Source organism: Battus philenor, unplaced genomic scaffold (assembly GCF_028537555.1).
Source record: "Battus philenor isolate CCGP_79_NKW_IND1 unplaced genomic scaffold, ilBatPhil1.0.hap1 SCAF_30, whole genome shotgun sequence".
Taxonomy (NCBI): Eukaryota; Metazoa; Arthropoda; class Insecta; order Lepidoptera; family Papilionidae; genus Battus; species Battus philenor.
Window position 1 is genome coordinate 5,959,609 of NW_027181694.1, and position 25,321 is coordinate 5,984,929.

A 25,321-nucleotide genomic window follows, 5' to 3' on the forward strand; every position below is an offset into this window, starting at 1 on the left:
TAGATGCCTATTGCAATACTTTTATTATGTATGTACTTATTAGATAAGTGAATAGAGAAATTTTTAGATGTGAATATAAGAATTGGGTCGCATTTTTTTAATCTGCAAATAGGGAAAATGAAAATGAGAAAAAACAACACAATTTAAAAATGCGTATCATTTATTCAATAAAGCCTTACAATTAGAAATGGTTACAGTGAAAACAATATATATTATATAAACGGTCACCGCAGAAATCGCACCAAAACATCACATACAAAGCTCTTCCATAACAATTTACACAAATACAAATGAAACATACTCAAACCTGTTTTTGTGTGGTTGATAGAGATCATATAAGTCTTACATAGAAAATAACTAGTCGTGGTCCTTAGATGCCCCTTGCAGGACATAGGCCTCTCTCGGAGATATCTAAAGGAGATACTATAATCACCATGGTTAACAGCCAGGTTGAGTCGCAGTGTGGTATTATGGTATGCAGAGGACGCTGCTGCCCATCCTCTGGAAACTCCTTTGTAAACAGTGGCAATCCTATATAATTAACTCACAAAGTATGAATTATATGAGATTGTATCACGCGATCAAAGCTTGTGCCGCCAACCTCTAGGCAACCACTGCTCAACAAAATAACTAGAAATAGCTAAAAAGTATACCCATTATCCTTCGTAATCTTACAATATGCGAACATTGCGAGAAACTGTTTCACAATAGCTTTCGTCACTCGAAGATATTAACGTCTTACGACATTTTTTTACCAATGGCGTTTCACTAAACACTTTTATATGTTTTAATCATATATATAACTGATAACATCAATTATGTTTTAATTTAAATAAATTTTCTATAATCACGCACAAATAAAATCAAAAACAGGTCAGAGTATATAAACACAATTTCCTTCAGTCTAATTTGACGTTTGACGCGATTCCCGCCATGCGCTCAATTACCACAGATAAAAAAAATAAAAATGACATCTAGCGAATTGAACTCAAAAAAAAAATACAACATAAATTATTTTATCGCTTACCCTTATATATATAATTTAAACAAAACTTTAAAACTTATCTCTAGAAACCGCTGTACGACGGACATAAATAAATTTAAACACAAGGTCAATGGACGTTGGGTACCTTTGGAAATTGGCGAATTAATGGAAATACAAAAAGACACTTGAAATATAAATATTCTACGCCTACTACGATATTGTATCAAAAAAAATTATATTTTTACAATTTTTCATTCATTTTCAGTGTCACCGTACACTAAAATAAAATTCAATTCTGGAATATAATGAATACGCGAAACTTACAAATATATGATTTTGTGAGAACGACAAACGACAAACGGCATCATTTTGAATTTAAAACTGCAAAAATCCATTTTTTAAATAAAATAATATAGAATATCTTTTGATTTTTATTTGAATGACTTAAAAACCATTAACCTATGACCTTTTAAAAGTGTTGTTACCATCGAATAACGTATATTTCAAGTGCCGATACATAACCATAGATTATAAATATGAAAATTTAATGTTTTTATTACATTAGTAGGATTACTAGGATTTTACGAAACAAATTGAAAAAGTAGAAAAATACTTAAAAACAACTACTTTTTCTATCAAATTTTTATGTGTCCTTGTCAATACAAGTGGATACATGTCAACAAACCGTTTTTGAAATCTATTTTACTATTAAAGAGATTTGATTTTTCCATTAATATTTATCTAAATTCAACAGTTTGATTAGTATAGAAAAAGCTTGTGTGTTCAAGAATCAAATTCAAGTTCAAAATGCGAATCTAAAAAATCTGTTAAAGACGAAAATAATTTCTTTTGTTAATTATTAGTTATTTATTGAAGCCATCTCTGTACTTTCATATGCGAATAAATCAAATATTCCCTTTAAAATTGAAATAAATATTGTCTAACTTCATAACATCAACATTGACAAGGACACAAGTGTTGCCAGATGGATAAAACATATATAGACTAAATTACACTTTTTTTTTTACTTTTTTTTAATCTATATTCTCTACGCGAAGCAATGTCATATTTGGATTACCGATAAAAAGGTTATTGAGTTACTAATATATTGAATAAAAAGTCCACGAATTGTTGGCCATGTTCCAAAAACAAAAATAGGAAAAAAATTAAACCCGCCATTATTTGACGGGTGTCATCCATAGACATGTCATATCATAGACATTTTTTTTCTTTCCGACATTGCTTCGCGTTTTTGACCTTTTTTTATTTTGAGCAATATTAATAATGATTTTAGGCATTCTAAACAAGCTACGCGTGCGCCCAAATGCTATACATGTCAGATAAAATGGCTGCAAAATACAAAAACTTCGTATTATTTGCTTTGACATAAATATAAGATAATTGGTTATATTTGTTAAAGTAAATTTTTTTAAAGCTTCTACACCAATTCGCAATCATCCTGTATAAAAGAAAATATGTTACATTATTATTTTTCTTTTGGAATGCTACATGCCAATAATCTCTGGCAGTACAAATTTTGCAAGGATGAAAAAGGATGTAGTAAAGCGAATTTTGAAAAGGTTTTTTCTCGTGATCATAACCTTATTTACTATATCTAGTGTGTAAAATATATATTCACGTTGCGAATATATATTCACGGCCATAAAACTTTTACATATATAACCAAACACCTTGTATATATGTCAAAGTCAAATAATACGAAAAGTAATAAAACCTACATATAATATACTAACTCTTACCTGGAGGCGATTTCAGACCTTAAAGGCTAGAAAAGATTTTAGCCACATCAGACCCGCCATTATAACTGTCACTGTCAATATCTAATGTGACAGTGACAGATATAGTTTTTAAGACAAAGATCTCATATCGACAGAGCCTAATAAAATCGATTAAAGAAACTTCGTTATATTCGATTTCTGGCGGCTCTTTGTACTTTGTTATTGTGCAAGTTTTATGGGATTTATATATAGAGATAGTACATACGTACGTACAGTGCGCTGGCTAAGTTATTAAAATAAATTCGAATGTTTTATTAGCATCGCCATTTTTAAATTATAATTTATCACATATATTTAATTATAATTATTATTTATATATTGCTTAAATATCTCTCATTGATATATTTAAAACGATTACCGATGCCGTAGATTGTAGACTAGTGATGTGCGGAAGAGATATCGATATTTTTTAATCGTTTAACCTTTTGCACTCGATTTTTTAAAATTAATATTACCTACAATTTGAAGGTTTTAGTGAAAAGATCATAATCACTAAGTTAACGGTGTACTTATTAAAAGAACAATTCGTCGTTGTATTTTATAAATTTTTTTAATTGTTTATGCATACATATGTATTCTTTATTTGCAAAAAAAAGAAATGTCGAGATAAAATCCTAAAAGATATTTGTAGTTTTTTATTAATAAATTATTAGAATAGATAATTTAGAATATTTTTTTAGAAATTTTAGGTGATGTTTGGTTGAAACTTATATCAGACTTGAATACAAATTTTATTTAAAAAAAAAAACATAAATCATAAAATTAATCGATTTGTTCAATCGAGTTTAATGATAAATAAAAAAAGCTGCGAAGCAGAGTGCAATAGGTTAAAACAAATATGGCGACGAGATAATTTCTTAAATCAGAATTATTAAATCTATATTAAATGTCAAAAAAATTATTCAATATGTTTTAAATATTCCCTTAAAACAAATAATTATGCCACTTATGAATACAAAATACGATCGTGAATCCCTTATTGTTGCTGGTGTTGTGGTGTGCGGGTCGCAGCCCGGGACTTCGCCCCCGCGTCCCCGGCCGGCTCAGTCTTATCAGGCGCACTAGTTCAACACGATGAGTCTGGGAGGCAGCATGCCTTTCTTGCTCAACCAGACGCTGCAAGCGAATTTGATATATCAAAAACTGGGTGAATACATTCGAAATCATATATAGTAATACCCCGCTTTACGCGACCTCGTTATACGCGGTTTCACTATAACGCGAATTGCAAATTTCGCGCTCAAATGCCTCGAATTACGCGAAAGAGTGCGTATAAATATAATGTAGTCATCAACTTCTCTATGGTCTCGGGATCCCAATCCCCAACAGTGTTGGGTGTTATGAACGTATTTTACAAGAACGTAAACAAAATGTTACCCAAAAGACAATAGATGTATTTTTCCGTAAAAAATAAGAGTATGTATTGCATAAAGTGTTCCTAGAAATTAACCGATTGATTAAAATGATTTGTATTTTTTGCAATAATTTTTGACTATGTTAAATCATAAACCTCGTTATACGCGAATTTCAGTTAACGCGATTTTTTTTTGGAACGTATCCCTCGCGTAAAGCGGGGTATTACTGTATATATATATATATATATGATGTGTGTGGTTTAGATCATATTTTAGTTAAGCATATTTTTGATTATGGTAACTTTTGGTTGAAGATGACAACATAGTGTAAAAAATTTAAAGGATATTATGTGTACATCACACACAACACACACATATACACACACACAGGCGCAGACGCGTTGTCGTGCTGTCAAAGTCAACGTCAAGTGTGACTTGTCAGTTACTAGCGGAGCGTCGCGTCTATGATAGCGGGGCGGCCATCTTGGATCGAGACAGCTTATGAACTAAGAGCCGCCAGCGCACCGCGTCAGCGACGAATCGCTAAATATCTTATCAATCATTCTAATTTCCTGTTTTATTATTATCTGATCATGTAAAGTAAGTGGTTATACAGATAATACTGCAATCATTTTATAATAATACGCAAGATTACAATCAAATTCACACAACCTCCCACCATCACGACCGCTGATTCTGAATAAGGCCCTCCTGACCTTTATATGCATTGTCTTACCAGAACACAGTTTTGTGTAGAACTTCCAACCACAAAATGAACTGACGACATTAGGTCTTCCAATAAAACTAATTGGAAGACCTGAATTCAGACATCTGCACCACCTTATGAATGGACACCTGTGTTGACACTGCCAGAACAGGTAACCGCTGGAGTGAAGGCCACACCAGCAAACGCAACATAGATTCTCCACAAAACAAGTGGACATTCTACTGTTAACACGTTGAAGATCGCTTACAAGTATCGCGTTCCCTTTGTTACGAATAGATGTCATTTACTTTGTTGTATTGTATCCTACTTTGTGTATTTAAGTTACTCTCTCTGTGTTTGGCACTAATCGGTGTAACATAACTCCTGAAGATGCCCCATGGAGGGGTGAAACACGTGTCGAGTGATTTAACGGTGGCGGTTGTGTGATTCGCATTGTTTGCCGCATGCGCATTTATCAGCGGGCTGGCGGGCGGTGCAATTTGTTGCACGACTACCACTGCATGTGCGGAAGTGGCTATATATTAGTCCTTTTCTTACTTACGATGGACTTCCGTTCCGGACAGCCTTTATTAAACTTGATAAGATCAAGATTGTCAACTTATTAAGCTATCCTGGGCTCAATAGTGGAGGTTCAAATTTTAAAATAACGATGACGAAGGTACGCTAGTTGGGAAATTGTGGTAAAACTCACCCGATGCCGGCGCCCAGTAGCAGAGACACGATGTTGGTGACCAGCACAGCGGCTATCGCGCCCCTGCTGAACAGGCAAGTGCGCCGGACGGACAGACAGTGTTTCTGAAAACGATATTGCTGTACACAGCCCGATTTACACTTTGAATTAGTCGTAGAAATATTCCCTTATATTCCATCTTTAGTAAATATCATGCCAAAACTCTTAATCAAAGTATGCTTGTGTACAAATGTATTTATTCAAGGACTACTAACCTGTGGTACAGCGGGCGCCACAAGTTGCTGCTCAAGAACTTCAATGGAGGAGGTGGCTGATGGAGGCCCCCGGGCGCTCTGGGGATGCTTAAACCGCCAGTCCCTGGAAACAAACGATTGCAGCTTTAAACGTTTCTTTTTCATGTGCTCCTGATAGATCACACGTTTCTCAATTATCACTGACTTTTGAGTATTCCACAAAAGCTTTATTTCATCTGATCATTGCAAAGCTCAAGCTATCGTCGTTGTTCTTGTTATACAGGGTGATTGTTTACATGTGTAAAATCCTTCCAAATTAGCAAAAACTTACTGTATCTAATTATAAACTTCACTCCTTCCATTCCATTTTTAAATAGATTTAAATAGACTTTAAATTGCAATCATAATAAATAATTTCAATGTACACCAACAATACCTTACTTTGCGTCGTGGTTACGTTACAAAAAAACACGACGCAAATTGAAACGCCGCAAAGTGAATAAAGATTTTCTATAGCAGGCCATGTAAAGATCGAAGATAGGTTCCAGGATCACGAAAATACCACTTTTTAAAAAGAAAATTAAACAAAGTATACATTTAAAAAAACAAAAATAATATAACAATGAGAAACACAGAGTCTAGACACTCTGTGTTTGGCACTAATCGGTGTAACATAACTCCTGATGATGCCCCGTGGAGGGGTGAAACACGTGTTGAGTGATTTAACGGTGGTAGTTATGTAATTCGCATTGTTTGCCGCATGCGCATTATTCAGCGGGCTGGCGGGCGGTGCACTTTGTTGCACGACTACCACTGCATGTGCGGAAGTGGCTAAATATTGGTCCTTTTCTTACTTAGGATGGACTTCCGCAAAATAATGCCCGATTCCATTAAATAATGTTAATTGTTTTAATTACACCTACAAACTCGGTACTGTTGTCGGAGCTCCAGGAGGCTCTGAAGGGATCCGCCAAAGTCCCTTCCTGCCATGAAATTGGATTGTCTTTGGAATTTTTATATTACCTCATTTATGAACTATGAATTTAGAAGTGGCAGCAGTCAGGACACAGAACAGATGACAGCTGCCATTTACAATGTGGACAGAGAAATTTAAGATCATCAGAACTCACTGGATACAGGCCGCTTCCAATTGGTTCTATTAGCAATTTATGATGGCCTCCAGCTGTGGACATCCTGCTGTGGGCATTTCGAAAGTGGACTCGACAAGAGCTCAACCCTTTCGCTTTAATATAAAAATCATGTACATTATATAGGGGGACGTAACCTATTTATTCAGAAGACCATGGGACATGGGTATTTAATGGAATCAGGCGTTACATGGCGGAAGTCTATCCTAAGTAAGTAAAAGAACAATATTTAGCCACTTCCGCACATTCAGTGGTAGTCGTGCAACAAACTGTGTTTCACTCTGTGTTTGGCACTAATCGGTGTAACATAACTCCCGAAGATGCCCCGTGGAGGGTGAAACACGTGTTGATTGAATTAACGGTGGTAGTTGTGTAATTCGCATTGTTTGCCGCATACGCATTTATCAGCGGGCTGGCTGGCGGTGCACTTTGTTGCACGACTACTACTGCATGTGCGGAAGTGGATAAATATTGGTCCTTTTCTTACATGGGACATGAAGCAAAAAAATTACTCACTTGGGTGGCAACTGATCTGGTCTACTGCTCCACTCCCAAACCCAGTCGTTGGAGTCATCCTGAAAATAAACAGAATCTCTTGTAAATAAAATCTAACTCAAAAGACCATGGTATTAGACTAGTAATTAAATAAAAATTAAACAAATCGTTTACGGCACAAGGTATACAGTACCCGGCGATTAATATTGCACATCGATCTTTACAAAGAGACAATCGGCTAATTTCGTCTAAGCGCTATCTCTGTCCAACACTACCTATATGACGTTTTATCAGTCGTATTTCGTGCGACAGAGATAACGCTCTACAAAGTCGAAATTAGCCGATTGTCTTTTTCCCAAGATCGATGCGCAATATTTATCGCCGGGTATTATATTTGTATATACAAAAAGTCATCGTTTGTTCATAATTTTATAAGGAGCAATTATTATGAAGTATATCTAGAAAAGGTTCTATAGGTGCCAAAAGTAACAGCAATTGACATCGCAGTATTACTACTGAAGCGACCACCATCGCAGTTTATATTAGATTTCGTTACCTCCATATTCTTTCGTCTCCCGCAGGGTTAAAATAAAAAAACTATATTTTTTAATTCTCTAATAATTAAAATATATCATTTATAACATTTTGTTACATACTGTAGGTTCTGACTCGAAATGAAACACCACTGGTTCACAAGGATTCCTTTATTCACAAATCAGATGGTCACCCTACTTCAACACAAAGTATACTTTCGCTTAGTCCAAACTACGCTTTCAAATCGTTCAAGAAGTCACTGCCCAAATAAATTACCAAATAGTCACTCTGTATCTCTGATTGCAGATCTTAATCTTATAACTCGAACAAACAACACTGAACTGTCGACATGGAGAACACACCTATTTATACTACGGATGAGGTTCTAGTAAGTTCGAGATAGTACTCGGTTTGAATTTCCGAGAACCGTACACAAAAATCTATAAATAACTTCAAGGTCACATGTGTTCACGGTACTTCTTGACACTAGGGTACCGTGTTTATTGTTTAGAGGGTTCTGTAACTCGTCCTTTGTAACATTATTACAAATAGATTTTAAAAGTACTTGGCGCCGGCCAATATATTGGCTCCCGGCACTAAAAGCATGAAGAAAAGCTTTTATGATAAATGTATTAAAATTTATTTATTTATTTGGGACTACCTACAGAGAGTGCAATATAAAATGCGCATAACTTTACATGTATACATCATAAATCTATTACAGGTGAACATCTGAGTAAATATCTCAATTTCTCTTGTTACAGCAGTAGTAGCACAGCTGTAAGGTCGAACTTGCGATCATAGCTCGCATTTTTAGCTGACGATTATAATAGGTTGTCAAATATCTCCATTCCGCCTTTTTGTCTTTTGAATTTCGCGGCTATGTACAAAGCGCTACAGAGCTCGTATCTGGCAATACTATACATAATTTGAAAGGTCTTGACATAACCTACAAAACGACGCTATGCATGATTAGTTTGGATATTGCGTTCAACAGTTATAGACGTGTAAACATGGAGTTCACTAACGCCGAAATTCGCGCTATTTTAAAGTTTTCCTTCGTTAAAGGCAAATCCGCTAGAGAAACGTTCCGTGAGATTAATGGTGTTTTGGGGGATGGTACTCTATCACTTCGAACCGCGGAGGAATGGTTTCGACGATTCAGAGCCGACGAAAACGACACCATGGATAAGCCAGCCAGCGGAAGACCTGTGACGACAAATACCGATCAAATCATGGACTACATCGAGTTAGACCGGCATGTGGCATCTCGTGACATCGGCCAGGAGATGGGAGTTAGTCACCAAACCATTTTAAGCCATCTGCAGAAGGCTGGATACAAAAAAAAGCTCGATGTTTGGGTGCCGCATGATTTGACGCAAAAAACCTTCTGGACCGAATCAACGCCTGCGATATGCTGCTGAAACGGAACGAACTCGACCCATTCTTGAAGCGGATGGTGACTGGCGACGAAAAATGGATCACATACGACAATATCAAGCGAAAACGGTCGTGGTCGAAGGCCGGTGAATCGTCCCAAACAGTGGCCAAGCCGGGATTGACGGCCAGGAAGGTTTTGCTGTGTGTTTGGTGGAATTGGAAGGGAATCATCCACTATGAGCTGCTCCCATATGGCCAGACGCTTAATTCTACCATCTACTGCGAACAACTGGACCGCTTGAAGCAGGCGATCGACCAGAAGCGTCCAGAATTGGCCAACAGGAAGGGTGTAGTGTTCCACCAGGACAACGCCAGACCACACACTTCGTTGATGACTCGTCAGAAGCTACGGGAGCTCGGATGGGAGGTTTTATCACATCCACCATATAGCCCGGACATAGCGCCAAGTGATTACCACCTGTTCCTGTCCATGGTGAACGCCCTTGGTGGTGTAAAGTTGAACTCAAAAGAGGTTTGTGAAAAGTGGCTGTCCGAGTTCTTCGCAAATAAGGAGGGGGGCTTCTACGAGGGAGGTATTATGAAGTTGCCGTCTAGATGGAAACAGATTATCGAACAAAACGGCGCATATTTGAACTAAATCCGATCACTGTAACACTTTTTATAAAGCATTGAATAAAGAGCAAAAAAGCGGAAAGGAGATATTTGACAACCTGTTATATGATTGCGATGATCTTTTACGAGGTGTGTTCAAAAGTATCGCGAATTTAGAATTTTCGCGGGTTACGTATATTCGAATTTCGATTTTTTTGCGGCGTTATGTTGGTATGTCTCTCACTTATGCTGACAAGTTCGGCCATTTTGAATGTTCAGTTAATTGTTGACAGCCGCTTTGCTTGCACGTGCTTTGGTTCGTCTTCGATTTTTACCTATTCAAAAGAACGTGTATCAAATTTTGTGAGGAAAACGAAATTAAGTGCGCAGATGCATTCTGATTGTTGACTGTGGCATACGGAGAATCTACTTTGGAGAAAAGCAACATTTATCACGGTACAAAATGTTTTCAGAAGGCCGAGAAGATTTGAACGACCAAGAGCGTGCCGGACGCCTAAGCACTTCAACAACAAACGAAAAAATTGATGAAGTGAAGAAATTGATATTGACCAATCGTCGAATCGCCGTTAGAGAAATTTCCGAGGACTTAGACACATCAATTGGCTTGTGATTCGATTTTAATCTATAATTTGTGCATGAGATGGGTCGTCGCAAAATTCGTACCAAAATTGCTCAATTTCGATCAAAAACAGCAACGCGTGAACATTGCTAATGAGATGTTGGAATCTGTCTGCGACGACCCGACTTTACTCCAGAGGGTCAAAACTGGTGACGAAACGTGGGTTTATGGTTATGACGCGGAAACCAAGGCTCAATCATCGAAATGGAAGCTGCCGCACGAACCGAGACCGAAAAAAGCACGCGGTTCGAAAGTCCGGTGTTCGGGTTGTGTAATTCGCATTGTTCGCCGCATGCGCATTTATCAGCGGGCTAGCGGGCGGTGCACTTTGTTGCACGACTACCATTGCATGTGCGGAAGTGGCTAAATATTGGTCCTTTTCTTACAAAAACGACCCTGACCCACGACAGATAAGAGAAACGAGAAGTCCCCAATAAAGGGTGCCACATAAAAGAAAATGGACTCGATCACAATTTATTTACAATCCCATTTAATCACGACTGATACGCTGCTAGGAGGAAAATAACATATTTCCTCTAAAACACGAAAAGGACTAAATCGTTTTTTAAAACCTTCAAATTGATTTATATTAATTTGTAATTAAACACTGATAGTGTTGATAAATGAATTATTAATTACATTCCCGATTAAATATATTTCAGGTTCGTTTGACATTATAACATACATTACCGTCCAAAAGTTTTAAAAGCAACGAGGTAACCTACACCTATATTGATTTAAAGTTAAAAATTAAACAAAAAGTAATTTAGTTCAAAGAGACAATTATGGAAAACATAAATTTTACTTTCATCAAAGTGATCACCTTTTTCTTTAATGATTTCAGCGCAAATTTTATTCTATTAATAAACTTCTTGAAGTAATTTTTATCAAACTTATTCCATTCAATTTCTAATAACTGCCCATAACTGTTCTGAATTCTCTTCACTCTCCTATCGAGTTCATCCTAGACAAGTTCTATTGGAGACAGATCATGTGACTATGTATTTTCATTATTTTTAAAGACTTTTCATCTGTTTTTTTTTTCTTTATAAAGTTTTGACACAGTTTTGATGAATGCATACGACTACGTCTATACGTCTTGGTGAAATGTAAATTCAGGATCGATCAGATTTAGTCCACAGAGTACGGAAGTGTTCCGGAAAATGAATATTTAAATAACCTTCTTTGTTTAGTTTTCCAGCTAAAATCTCAAGATTTCCGGGTTTATTCCCAAAACATCTCAAAACCATCACACCATCACCACCATGTTTCACTGTTGGCACTGTACACGCTTCGGAAGCTCTTTCTTCTTTTGATCAACATAACACACGTCTATTGGATCGGAAAATCTGAAATTTCGATTCATCAATCCATAGAACATTTTTCCATTGATCTGTGGTCTAATATTTATGTGTCTGCCCATTCCAGTCTATTTTTCAATTTTAATTTGGGCTTCGTAGTAGCAACACATCCATTTAGACCTGCAGCCAGAATTCCTCGTTTAACATCTGTTACTGAACTGGGCGTTTCTCGTGTGCTATTCACTGTTGCAGTAACTTGTAGTGCTGTTATGCATCGATTCCGTTTAAACAGAACTCTGATGAAGTTATCCTCTTGAGTAGTTGTTATCTTAGACTTGCCTGTCCTTTTTCTGTCTGCGTTTTTCCCCATTTCTTGCTTTCTTGCAAGAGTGTAAGTCAACAGAAAGAAGATCCAGGCCTTGCTGCAATTTCACGTTCACAATATCCTCTTCCTCTCAAAGCATACAAATAGCACTTCGCTGTTCAAATGTAATTTACGAATATAGATAATGTTAATGTCACAACTTGCGCGTGCCAATACAACCTAAAAAAGTGAAATATAAAAGATAACACCGACAGCAACACTTCAAACCACAAATGAATGCAACCGCCTAAGTCATAAAACACCTGTTTCGTCAAAACCTAAGAAATTGGTAAAACATTTTCAATGAGAGCCAACAATCCCTTTGGTTAACATGTAAACAAAAGTACAAAGCTGCAAAGATAACATTCATTACAAATTTTACCACCTGTAGCTGGTGTTATTTCGTTTTGGCCAATAGCAGACCGTGCTTCCAAATTTTTGGCTGGTACTGTACAATAATACCCTGCGATAAATATTGCACATCGACCTTTGGAAAGAGACATTCGACTAATTTCGTCTTCTTAGAGCACTATCTCTGTCGCACGAAATACGACTGACAAAACGTCACATAGGTAGTGTGGGGGACAGAGATAGTGCTTTACGAATCCCAATGTTAAGCGATAATAAATAAAACAACTTACCCTCCAGCAGTTGATATAAACACCCTTGAGCTCATCTTCCGTGGAAGGTTCCAGATTCGGACTGTTCGGCGGAGATTTTGGGCTGTGGACAATACAAACATCTAGTTATAATCACAGCGGAGAGTTTATTTCACATTAATACGCTAACAAGAGATAATATATATTTCTTAACTTCTCTTTGATTAGTGACCTTTCTGGAAGACTAAATAACTCGAGGGACATCGGATGGTGATAGAGGCATTTCTAAATTAGGCTGCAGAGGAATCTTTCCTTACCAGAACACTATCTTAGATTCACAGATTCCACAAATACACTCTTAATAAATTAAACAATCGAAATAGATTCTTGTATAACTTTATTAGCAAAGAAATCTCAAAATAATGAAACTTATCTATCTGTACAACATATATTTAATGGAATCAGGCGTTACCTCGCGGAAGTCCATCCTTAGTAAGAAAAGGACCAACATTTAGTCACTTCCGCACATGCAGTGGTAGTCGTGCAATAAAATGCGCCGCCCGCCAGTCCGCTGATAAAAGCGTATGCGGCAAACAATGCGAACTACACAACTGTCACCGTCAAATTACTCAACACGTGTTTCACCCCTCCACGAGGCATCTTCAGGAGTTATGTTACACCGATTAGTGCCAAATACAGAGTCAACTCTGAGAGTGGACTCTGTGTTTGGCACTAATCTTAAATATATTATTATTGGCTAAATATTGGTCCTTTTCTTACTTAGGATGGACTTCCGCGAGGTAACGCCTGATTCCATTAAATAACAAATGAGTCGTTGTTGATGTCCCAAGTAATGTGTTTTAACCCTTAAATGCATAATGATGTAAAACTGCAACATACCACTTAAACATAAAATGAGAGAGTAAATGCATAGTGTTTTATATATGCAACACAAGGTTTTATTAAAAAGTAATTTTAAAAATTATATACATTTTATTTTTTTTGCCCCGCATTTTAGTGCACTTATCTGCAAGATAAATATTTTTTTTAAAGTATAAATAAAAGTCATGCATTTAAGGTTTAATTAAACAACATCGAGGTCCCGATACGTAGACGATCAGTTAGGAACACGTGTCATCTCAGTTGCATCGGACAGACGTGACCGTCGCAGAGATTGCATTATCGCACGTTGAACTTCACATGACGCATTTACAATTACGTCTTAACATCTATTGCGGAGACGCATTGGCTGGTATAAAACCGTTTCGTATTTGAAACTCGCGGACGCAGGTTTTCCACAAAGGTGTATATTTCGACCAGTACTTTATACCTTTGTATATTTTTTTAAATAACACCTCAAGCAATTTACATCACTTATTTTTAGCTGACAGACACCCACTGCTGGGCATTGGTCTCCCTCAAAGATCGTCACGATGACTGGTCTTACACTCCCCGTATCCAGTAACTTCCAGTGACTTTAACTATATCATCGATCGATACAGTGGAGGGTATACCCACGTCGCGCACTTAAACGGCGAGCTATGTACATCCTTACTTACATAAAAATAATTACAAAGTAAAAAACAATTATATATGTTGCACTGTGGGTTCTGACTCGAAATGAAACACCACTGGTTCACAAGGAGTCCTTTATTCACAAATCAGATGGTCACCCTACTTTAACACAAAGTGTACTTTCGCTTAGGCCAAACTACGCTTCCGAATCGATCGAGAAATCACTGTCCAAATAACTTTCCAAATAGTCACTTTGTATCACTGATCGTAGATCTTAATTTTATAACTCGAAAAAAAAACACTGAACTGTCGACATGGGGAGTACACCTATTTATACTACGGATAAGGTTATAGTAAGTTCGAGATAATACTCGGTTTGAATTTCCGAGAACCGAACACAAAAAACTATAAATAACTTCAACGTCACGTGTGTTCTTGATGCTAGGGTTCAGTGTTATGTATATATATATATATATATATATATATATATATATATATATATATAAAATTAGCAAAAGGAAGTGAAAATAGAACTGTATTCAAATTGTGTTAATTTTTAATTAGAAAGGGAATCCCCGAGTTTTGATGGCACGGCGCAATTACAACCAAGTGTTGCCATCTTTGGAAAAAAAAAGAAAATTAAAAAAAAAATTAAACACTCGAACCCAAAATAACGCAACCTCGAAAATCTAACGACGCACAGTGAAAATTAGTGCTAATTAAGCAGCGACGCAACTTAAAAAAAAAAACTCAAAACGAAACGACGGAAAGCGAGGTATTGGTGTATTGTCGAGTTACAACAAACTCTATGTCCATGTCTGTCATGGTCCAGAAGGAGGCGGCCGAAAGGGATCGGCAAAGAACAGATCCCGCTCGGCGACGACGCCGTCAGCGCAGAGACGCGCCTCACGACGGCCCTCCGGTGAATGGGAGCCCTACCATAAACGGGGCCTTCGGAGTCGCGGGAGTTTAGGGTGGGGGCCCTAAACTCCCACTAGCTTCGGCTACTCTGAGGCGGACGATGGTTCGACGTGGTCTCGAACCATCGTGATAGCACCACCAGGGTTTCGGGGGTAGCGTATACACGCATACCCCGAGACGGGCTATTGAAAAATAGCACGGCGCGAGGGAAGATCGCGTGGCGATCCCTGACCGGGAGATACCGCGGTCCCCCGTTTAGCGCAGGGGGCGACCACCGGGGAGGGTTTTAGTGGGTAGGAATCCCACATACCCCTGTCCTCCCCCCAGAGGCAGGGCATCTTGAATACCGGAAGATTTCCCCCACCGAAACAAAAAAAACTCTACCGTGTCTGGTAGAGCATCAGCGTTGAGTATCATTTACACAAACCGCACAAACCGTATCGCGTTATTCACGCTTGACCCATTATCCAGGTATCTATTACATAGCCTCAGATCTAGAATTACGAAGGTCGAATGAGGAGTCAGAATGTGAATTTCAGGGTTGTCACTTCTCGTTAACCTTTAACTCTTTCCACTCTAAGGCTGTTTTTGTTTTTATTCCACCAGCTAAAATTTAATTGAATTATAGTATCTTGCGATTCTAGAATGTGCTTCATTCATTCGTGATTCAAATATTTTAGTAACAAAAGTCTTTCCTGTTTTAAGAAACAAAAAGAAGTATAACACCATGTCGACTATCACTTGACAGTGGAGCTAGTGGAACAAAACCTGTGTCGAGTGACACTCGACATAGGAGTGGAAAGGGTTAATAATTACATTGACGTTGATATATTGGCATTGGATTTGCAAAAGATTTTACAATTTATTCTTTTTAAACGATACAAACTTCTGTCAAAGACTTCGACTTTATTCATGTTTTCGGTCTACCTAGTGGGCTTACCCACGTCGCGTCTACCTCTCGTGGTGGTCACTCGGCCCCAACTGCCATCGGTTGCACGATGTGCACCATTCACTGCCACTTTATACGTGCGATATTCTTGGTGAAAATAAAAACTTTGCAGTTTCCATATATATATATATATATATATATATATATATATTAAATCACCAGGTAGATATACAAGTCCAGCCCGTTTACTATCGATTCGCCTGTCTTAAAACATTGAGGTTTTTTTTTAATAAATCTAATTTATAACGCTAGTGTTTTTTTACAATATTTATTTTTCGCTTAAACTAAACGCAGACAGTTGGGAGAGGGTTGCCGCTATTTGATACGGATCTTTCTTCTACCAGCTACCAGCACGACAGCGTTTTATAATTTTTTACAATTTTTCTTACAAATTATTTTATCTTATGGGTAAGAAACATTGAGTTTTTGATTAATTTTGAAAGCATTTGGTTTCGAGGAGTGTAGCTAAATGTTTATACTGGCAACCCTGATATACCGTTACAGTTCAGATTCTAAACTAGTGTTTTTATTTTATAATATCACATGTCAAGTACGAGTTTGTTTTTCATGTGTGACGAAACGTGGTCAGTATATTTTCACAGCATCCTTCAGTTAAACTACGGTTTTTAAGCAGAAATTAGCCGATTATCTCTTTCCAAAGGTCGATGTGCCGTATTCATCGCTGGGTACTGTACTACATACATATGTATATCTAATATATAAAATTCTCGTGTCACGGTTTTCAAACTTGAACTCCTCTGAAACGGCTTGGCTGATTTTTACCAAATTTAATATGCGTATTCAGTAGGTCTGAGAATCGGCTACTATCTATTTTCTATACCCCTAAGTGATAAAGGTTGTTCACACTTAAAAATTTTATTTTTTATGATACAGCATACAAGAATACATACAACCATAAATTTTCACCCCTCAACGATCAACCCTTATTTTTTATTTGTAAATTAAAATATCAATTTTTTTTTTGCAAAACGTTTGCGGTATCAGCTAGTAATATAATATAAAATATACAGTGTTTGTACCAAAATTACATTATAATTAATTTTTGTCTGTCTGTTTATTCCGACAAACATTGAAATGGTTGGACCGAATTTTAATGGACTTATACTAGCAGGTAGCTTATATAAGAAGGAACAACTTTGAGTATTGTTATGTTAAGAAAGATTTCAGATAAATTCCACGCGGACAAAGTCGCGGGCACAGCTAGTCTTAATATATTTATGTTGCGTGGGATTTAATTTTTGTACTAGTGTTAATTACATTGTAAAAATCACACCAAACAGTATCACAAAAAACACCTGTCTGAGTTTATTGTTACTTCTTCCCAGAACAAGGCACAAAAAATGGCATTTTAAGGATTCAATCCGAATCAAGATTTTATTAAATTTAATTTTCATGACGTCACAAGTCATCATTGTAAATCATCATTAGTGGATATGAACAAATGAACATAAGGATGTATACACTTGTAAACCAAAGGCGATTGTTAGGTTAGATTTTAACTGAACATTCACCTTACAAGTGTTAAAATGTTAAACCAATTATTAATTTCCTGTACAGCAGTGATTCCCAAAGTGGTCTATATCAACCCCCAGGGGTCTATGACAACCTGCAAGGGGTCTACGTCAGCGAAAAAAAAATTGGGGGTCCATGAATTGAAAATGGGGGTCCACGATAGTGGATCTCAACACATACACAGGTAGTACCTATTTACGTACATCATACTATCTTATAATATCAAAACATTTACATTATTTATAAAAGTACCTATGAAGTAAAAAAAAAATATTATATATATTTATAAAATTGTGTAAGTTGAAGGATGTTGCTATTCGCTCTGGTTTGTTACGTATATTATACATAACAGATACAAAATTTTATTTTGAGTAGTTTTAATTTAAATTCAATTAATAAATATATAAATTAACATGTGTTTTTACTTTAAGTTTTTAACACTAAACTTCACTAGTTAGAAATTTACAGAAAATCAATATCAGGTAAGTAGGGGGTCTACCCTACACGGAAAAACATGGCAAGGGGTCTACGATACAAAAAAAGTTTGGGGAACTCTGCTGTACTGCATCACATACTATATGTATCTTCAAGATCTTCCGATGATTTATTGATAACCACTGGGGCCTTAAGATTTAGGGGTGGAGACCACAGATCGGCAACCTCCCACTCTCAAAGAGGACAAACAGCGTTACTTAGCATAGCGTTGAATTTCTCATTACCACCTTTAAAAGGTTCATTATTACTTGTTACATGACTTACTTATTACTTAGTAAGAAAAGGACCAATATTTAGCCACTTCCGCTCATGCAGTGGTAGTCGTGCAACAAAGTGCACCGCCCGCCAGCCCGCTGATAAATGCGTATGCGGCAAACAATACGAATCACACAACCGCCACCGTCAAATCACTCAACACGTGTTTCACCCCTCCACGGAGCATCTTCAGGAGTAATGTTACACCGATTAGTGCCAAACACAGAGTCCTTTTCTTACTTAGGATGGACTTCCGCGAGATAACGCCCGATTCCATTAAATAATTACTTATTACTATTTACTACATCTTGAAGGCCCTGGACGCAGGTCACTTCTTACCAGTCCTTTTTGACCCATGGAGCAGGTCTATGTCCAGAAGTGGACATGATAAAAGCCTGATCACTGTGACATAAATTTTGAAACTGTAGCGAAATAATCAATTGTCAAAATGCTTTCGCTTATCTGTCAATCAATCGGTCTGCGCATGCGCAAAATGAAAGGACGCGCGGCGTATGATTTGTAGGCGGCTGTTAAAACCGCGTTTCACGCCGAAAAATATTATGAAATATAATAATGGCGAACGGCGTCAAGTGACATATGTGTTGTTGTTTTGTGTATTTGTATTAGATCAGTGCTGTGATGGAAAATGGAATTAAATACTATCTTATATCAATTTTGAATCAATGTTTAATATTTACAAATGAGCGGTGAAAGTTTTATGTAAAAATCATTTCATTCACATGACAAATAATTTATTACGGCGTTGGTGTGTCTGAAGTTGTAGGCGGATGACTTTTAAAATAAACTGTGTCTATCTTTCATCCGAGCGTTTTAAGTTTTGTGCTCCAGCTCGTTAGGTGTTGTTCTCTAACATTGCCTACCTAACCTGTTAAACTCCACCACAAAACTATCATTATTATGTATTACAGTAATGCCCCGCTTTACGCGAGGGATACGTTCCAAAAAAAATCGCGTTAACTGAAATTCGCGTATAACGAGGTTTATGATTAAACATAGTCAAAAATTATTACAAAAAAATACAAATCATTTTAATCAATCAGTTTAATTCTAGGAACACTTTATGCAATACATACTCTTTGTTTTTACGGAAAAATACATCTATTGTCTTTTGGGTAACGTTTTGTTTACGTTCTTGTAAAATACGTTCATAACACCCAACAGTGTTCTTGTTTGACAGATGGTCAAGACACGATAGAGAAGTCGATGACTACATTATATTTATACGCACTCTTTCGCGTAATTCGAGGCATTTGAGCGCGAAATTTGCAATTCGCGTTATAGTGAAACCGCGTATAACGGGGTCGCGTAAAGCGGGGTATTACTGTATTTAACTATTTATAAAAATAATAAACTTTTTATTTAAACTATTGATCCACAATCCACTGGACAATGTACCAGGAGAACATGAAACGGTAGGGAACGCTAAAGTTATTTGTATAGTCGCCAATGCCGGCCATCTCGCGAAACAAGCTAGACCGGTACCAGGCGCGCATAGCTCGGGAGCAGGTCTCTACAAAGTTGCGATTTCAAATAAATAGAACACGATAAACATTTACCATGTTTATTCTAGGCTTTAAACGTCCGAATTTTATAGATATCGATATTAGTTTTTTAATTTAAACGGTTTTATTTAGTTCGACCCGTACGGAATTTGTTTATTTATTTGGGTCAAAATTAGAAATTGAAATTTAAGCACCTTCCCGGTGTCAGATTGATCTGAAATTCGGTACACACATTTAATTTAGATTACAATACAATGTAATAAAATCAATAACATTATAAATCTAAGATGGCCGCCGATACAAAATGACGGATTACATATTTTTCCTTAACCCCCTCAATATGGGTATCAAATGAAAGGGCTACACTAGTAAAACACGATGATTATGTCAAAATTTAAAATTCAAGATGGAAGTCGTTCCAATATGGCGGACTAGGTACATATTTTTCCACAACCACCACAATATCAGTATATGTCAAATATTTAAAGAGGTCAATGTCAGCAAAGCGAGAAATCAAGACGGATCTTGGAGGCTCCGAAAGAATGCCGAAATTGAGACTTTAGTAGCACAGCCAAATATCATTGGCGAATATAAAGCTCATCGAATCCGCTGGCTTGGTCACTTGGAGCGAATGGGATCGGATCGGAGCGTGAAGGTAGCGTACCTGGAAAAACCGAGGGGTCGAAGACCAGTGGGTAGACACAGGTATCGCTGGATCGATCGCGTTGAGGCAGACTTGCGCAAATTGAATGTCAGCCAATGGCAGACGATGGCGCAAGATAGAGGAAAGTGGAAGTCTCTCGCTTCGGAGGCCAAGACCCACTTTGGGTCACTGAGCCAGCGGAGTAAGTAAGTAATGTCACACCTATTTACAATCATCCTGTGTTTTTGAAATCACTATGAAATATTTAATATTTATATTGAGCTGCTTTAAGACAATAACTTCTGTCAGTACAAAGCTTGCAGGAATAGATAGAAAACAATAAATTATTTAAATATGTAGTTACAATAATTTTGAAAACAATTTTTCATACTTTATTATAATTACGTATATTGATTATGTACATCTCTAACTTTTTACATCTACAATCATCCTGTATATAATATAATAGATTTCTTATCGATACATCCTAAATTGGAACATCCTTGGCATGTAAGCGCATGCTAAGATTATTAAAACAATAGAATAATCAGAGCGCATACAAAACGAGTTCTAGATATTCTTATAGGGGTATCTTCTACCTTATCATATTAGTGAGAGTCCAACGCTGGGCAATTGTTTTTTACTTTTAAATTCACGTGCATAAAAATTATGATTGCGATATTCGAGAGTCCATATTTGGGAAGTATCATGATTTCAGTCGTAAGATGCCCGCCCACAACTGGACATAAGCCACCCCACAGATCTCCAATAATATTTATTTACTAGGCGAGCATAAAACGCCGTTTGGAAGATATATAGTGACGGTAGTTAGTTAAATGTTTTGTAATAAACCGTAGCCCACTGTTTTTTTTTTTTTATTTTACAATCATACTGCTATCCTTCTCTTTCTTTTGTATTTTTGATCCACAGATAATAAATAATAATAATAATATATTTCTATAGCGGATTACCCAGATTTCTCTTTTACAGGTAAATAAAGTACTAGGAGCACATAAACTATAAAGCGTTATTCCGTTGTCGAGATTACAGTTCGGACACATAATAGATAAATAATTAATTTCATGTCCTAGTTTCTCAACGTTAACAAAAACAAACAATTTCAACCAAAGCCTATATATAGTTAAAGATAAATTTCCAATAGGAACAGTTTGAAGCGGTCTACATTCAGGTGCTCGCGAAACCCATAACAAAATCCACTGCCCACTTTGTGGGTATATGATGTCCAACGCTGCACTTGTCTGTCTATCCCGAACCTTGAGGAATTCACATGGCCATATCGGTAACTGCTGTCTATTTCTTAGAGAAATCCCGACACAAGTCCTATTTTATTTTAATTTATTTTTTCAATTTTCTTACTTAATCGCCAGAGATGTTTCAGCACATTGACTGCAAAGCTAGGCCTCCAAAGATATCTATCTATGGGGGGATACAACATTATCACATTTGGTAGGGAGATTGGCGTTTTTTTTTATATAGCACTATTACGATGATGTTATACGGTATAATTCGTTATAGATTTTTTTTAATGGTCCCCGCTGTTGGGGACCTCTCGTTCCCCTATCTCGTGTGGGACAGGGACTTTTTATTTCTAGTAATTTATTCATATTTTTTATTATTATCATTCTTCTCTTTCATGTATCATTTTATCCGTCGTACTGTTTCTTTCATTCTACAATTTTCTCAGTCTTTCTCTTTCATTCCATTAGCCATACATCCATCCTCAACCACTACATTCTAGGTTTCCTTACTATTTTATTTTGCAACATTATTAATTGTTCAAATATTTAACACGTATTTTCTTTGTAATTATCATCTTATATTATACTATTTATTGCACTGTTTTTGGTACTACTATATTCCTTTTGGGAGATTGGCGTTGCAGTGTGGTATTATGGTACGCATACGCTGCTGCCCATCCTCTGAAAAATTATCTATGAGCAGAGTGGCAATACTATATTATTAACACATAAAATGTTATTTATATAAGATTGTATCCTGGAAATCGAATACGCGACCTACGGACTCAAAGTCTCACTTCTCTACCGCTAAGGCTGTACTGATCGGTATTATATATTTTATTATTAAATAAATAAACACCAGGATTACATAAACGGAAACAGTTTAACACATACCCATCAATTATAATTTTTTTAATAAATACAATAAGAGTAACATATATAAACAATAGATACCAGGACTTCATAATCAAAAAGAACTCTCTCTCACCTGCCCTTAACGCTGGAAGCTCTAGAGTGCCGCACAGAAGAGTCCCGGCTCTCTCGCTGTGCCTCCCTCAGCAGACGAATATATTCATTTTCCACCGCAGCTAGTCCACCGCCCGTGTTCAGTTCCACCCAAGATTCTGTTAAAAAAAAAAAACAAAAATGTAAATACTTGTCCCTATTTATTTACGTACTAGGAATACATAAAGAATACTCGATATTGAAATAATTTTAATCGTTCTAAAAACAACACAGAGCTATACATCCATTGCAAATTCATGTTCGCCTGGTATTTATAAGTTATTATTATATTAAATATACAAAGTGGGTCGGCAAAACGTACATTTTTTAGACTATTTATTATTTAGAAACATATCTTCCCAATATAGTTCGACAAAGTTATTATTTAATACTAGAAAAATACCAAACGAGGAATATAATACAAAATCATTTTAAATCGAATAACTCTAAACAATATTTCCAAAATGGCCGACTAATTATTAGCATTAATACGCGCCAAAACTATAACAGCCGTAAACCAACATGGCCGACTTCCGGTCGGCTATTATGTCCGTTTTTATTGCAATCACGCGAGTTTTTGCATGCGAAATAACAATTAAATAACACCAGTACTACGTTATTTTAATACAAATTTAAATTAAACAGAAATATTCAATATGGGAGCAAATGAAACCAATTTAATCATAATTTTAGCTGTAGAACGTAAAGTGCTTAACATATATTAACACGCTGAAAGCAATCGGCACCCAGTGTCTTCAAAGACTTCAACAAGTACTCTCCACATTGTGGACTAACATCCTAAACTAGTCTGTGGTCCCAACTTTAAAACCTTAAGGTACCAGCGACTATCTATTTTGCCCAATGTCGCATCAACTTGCCCATCCGCTGGACTAAAACGATTACTTTCAGTAGTCTAAGGATCTCCTCTTTCTTGATTCGATCTCGTATACAAAATCCAAACAAAGCGCTTTCCATGGCTCGTCAGGAAACTGTGACCACCAGAAGCAAGAGACCAAGTTTCTATCATCATAAGTATTATTAACATTTATTAATACATTAAATAATATATTATATTTAAATTAGCAGTGGTAACACAGTGGTTGAGGACTAATGCTTGCGATCATACAAATCGCACGGAGCCAAATTAGTCGAATGCGATGTTCGCGGAGCGATATCAATCCAGTTTTTGGTAAAAAAAAAAGTCGCGAACAACCAATGCCATGGATTCTCATTTTTATTTATATCGCTAGTGTTTTGTTCACAATAATATTTTTTCGCTTTTCTAGACGGTTGTCGCTATTTGCCACGGATCTTTCTTCTCCCAGCTGCGAGTCACGACAGCGCTTTATCATTATTTATAATTTTTCTTATCAGTAAACACAGTTTGAATTTATATACACACAATATAATTTACATTAGTTGGTACATTATTTTATTTCAATTCAACGTTTATTTCAATATCAATCTAAACTTGACGCGTTCGACACAAAACATCTTTCAAAATGGTTTGTACTGAGACAAATGATATTCCAAATTTTGACAAACGATTTCATTTTGAAAAAGTTTATATATGTTAAATAGACAATCTTATCATTCTAGAAAAAAATTACCTGCCTTACTAATTGCCCGGAGTTTTAAATGAAAATTTTATATAACATTTTGATTACAATATGTCATTTTTATTTTGCTTTATTTAAATGCGAAAAGCCAAAAAATTCCGTCAGTACAGTCTGCAGAGACAGATAGTAAACAATAATAAATTTTAATATGTAGTAATACGAATTTTGAAAATACTTATTTTTACTACACCAATACCTCACTTTGCGTCGTGGTAACATCCCAAAAAAAACACGACGCAAATTGAAACGCCGCAAAGTGAATTAAGATTTTCTATAGCAAACCATGTAAAGATCGAAGATAGGTTCCGGGGTCACGAAAATACTATTTTTTTAAAAGAAAATTGAACAAAGTAAACATTTAAAAATCAAAAATAATACAACTCTGCCAATAAATAAATTGGAATAATATTTACCTTTTTGTGTAACCAGAATCAACACGTTAAAATTGATATAAATTTATTATTCTCTTTTAAAAAAAGCACAACACTACATTACAACACACCACGTAATTGAAACTGAACTCGAAAGTGAAAATAAAACTGTATTAAAATTGCGTTGATTTTTAGTTAGAAAGGGACTCCCCGAGTTTTAATGGCATGGCGCTATTAGAAACAAGTGTTGCCATCTTTTAGAAAAAAAAAGAAAATTAAAAAAAAAATTAAACACTCGAACCCAAAACAACGCAACCTCGAAAATCTAACGACGCACAGTGAAAATTAGTACTAATTAAGCAGCGACGCA

The 25,321-nt window shown here is 36.3% G+C and overlaps 1 protein-coding gene across 3 annotated transcripts in view; it reads right to left on the minus strand.

Moving 5' to 3' along the window:
- Positions 1-3,563: 3,563 nt before the first annotated feature.
- BNIP3 (BCL2 interacting protein 3) overlaps positions 3,564-25,321 on the minus strand; it is a 48,882-nt gene continuing 27,124 nt past the window's right edge. For 2 of the 3 annotated variants that reach the window (XM_068771109.1, XM_068771108.1), the window contains exons 2-7: positions 22,945-23,080; positions 12,906-12,987; positions 7,455-7,513; positions 5,812-5,914; positions 5,558-5,676; positions 3,564-3,900 (exon numbers count right to left, since the gene is read on the minus strand). In XM_068771109.1, the coding sequence (XP_068627210.1) occupies positions 3,846-3,900; positions 5,558-5,676; positions 5,812-5,914; positions 7,455-7,513; positions 12,906-12,987; positions 22,945-23,080 (554 nt within the window). In that variant the 3' untranslated portion in view covers positions 3,564-3,845. The remainder of the gene's footprint in view (positions 3,901-5,557; positions 5,677-5,811; positions 5,915-7,454; positions 7,514-12,905; positions 12,988-22,944; positions 23,081-25,321) is intronic. The other variant, XM_068771110.1, reaches the window with a different exon arrangement.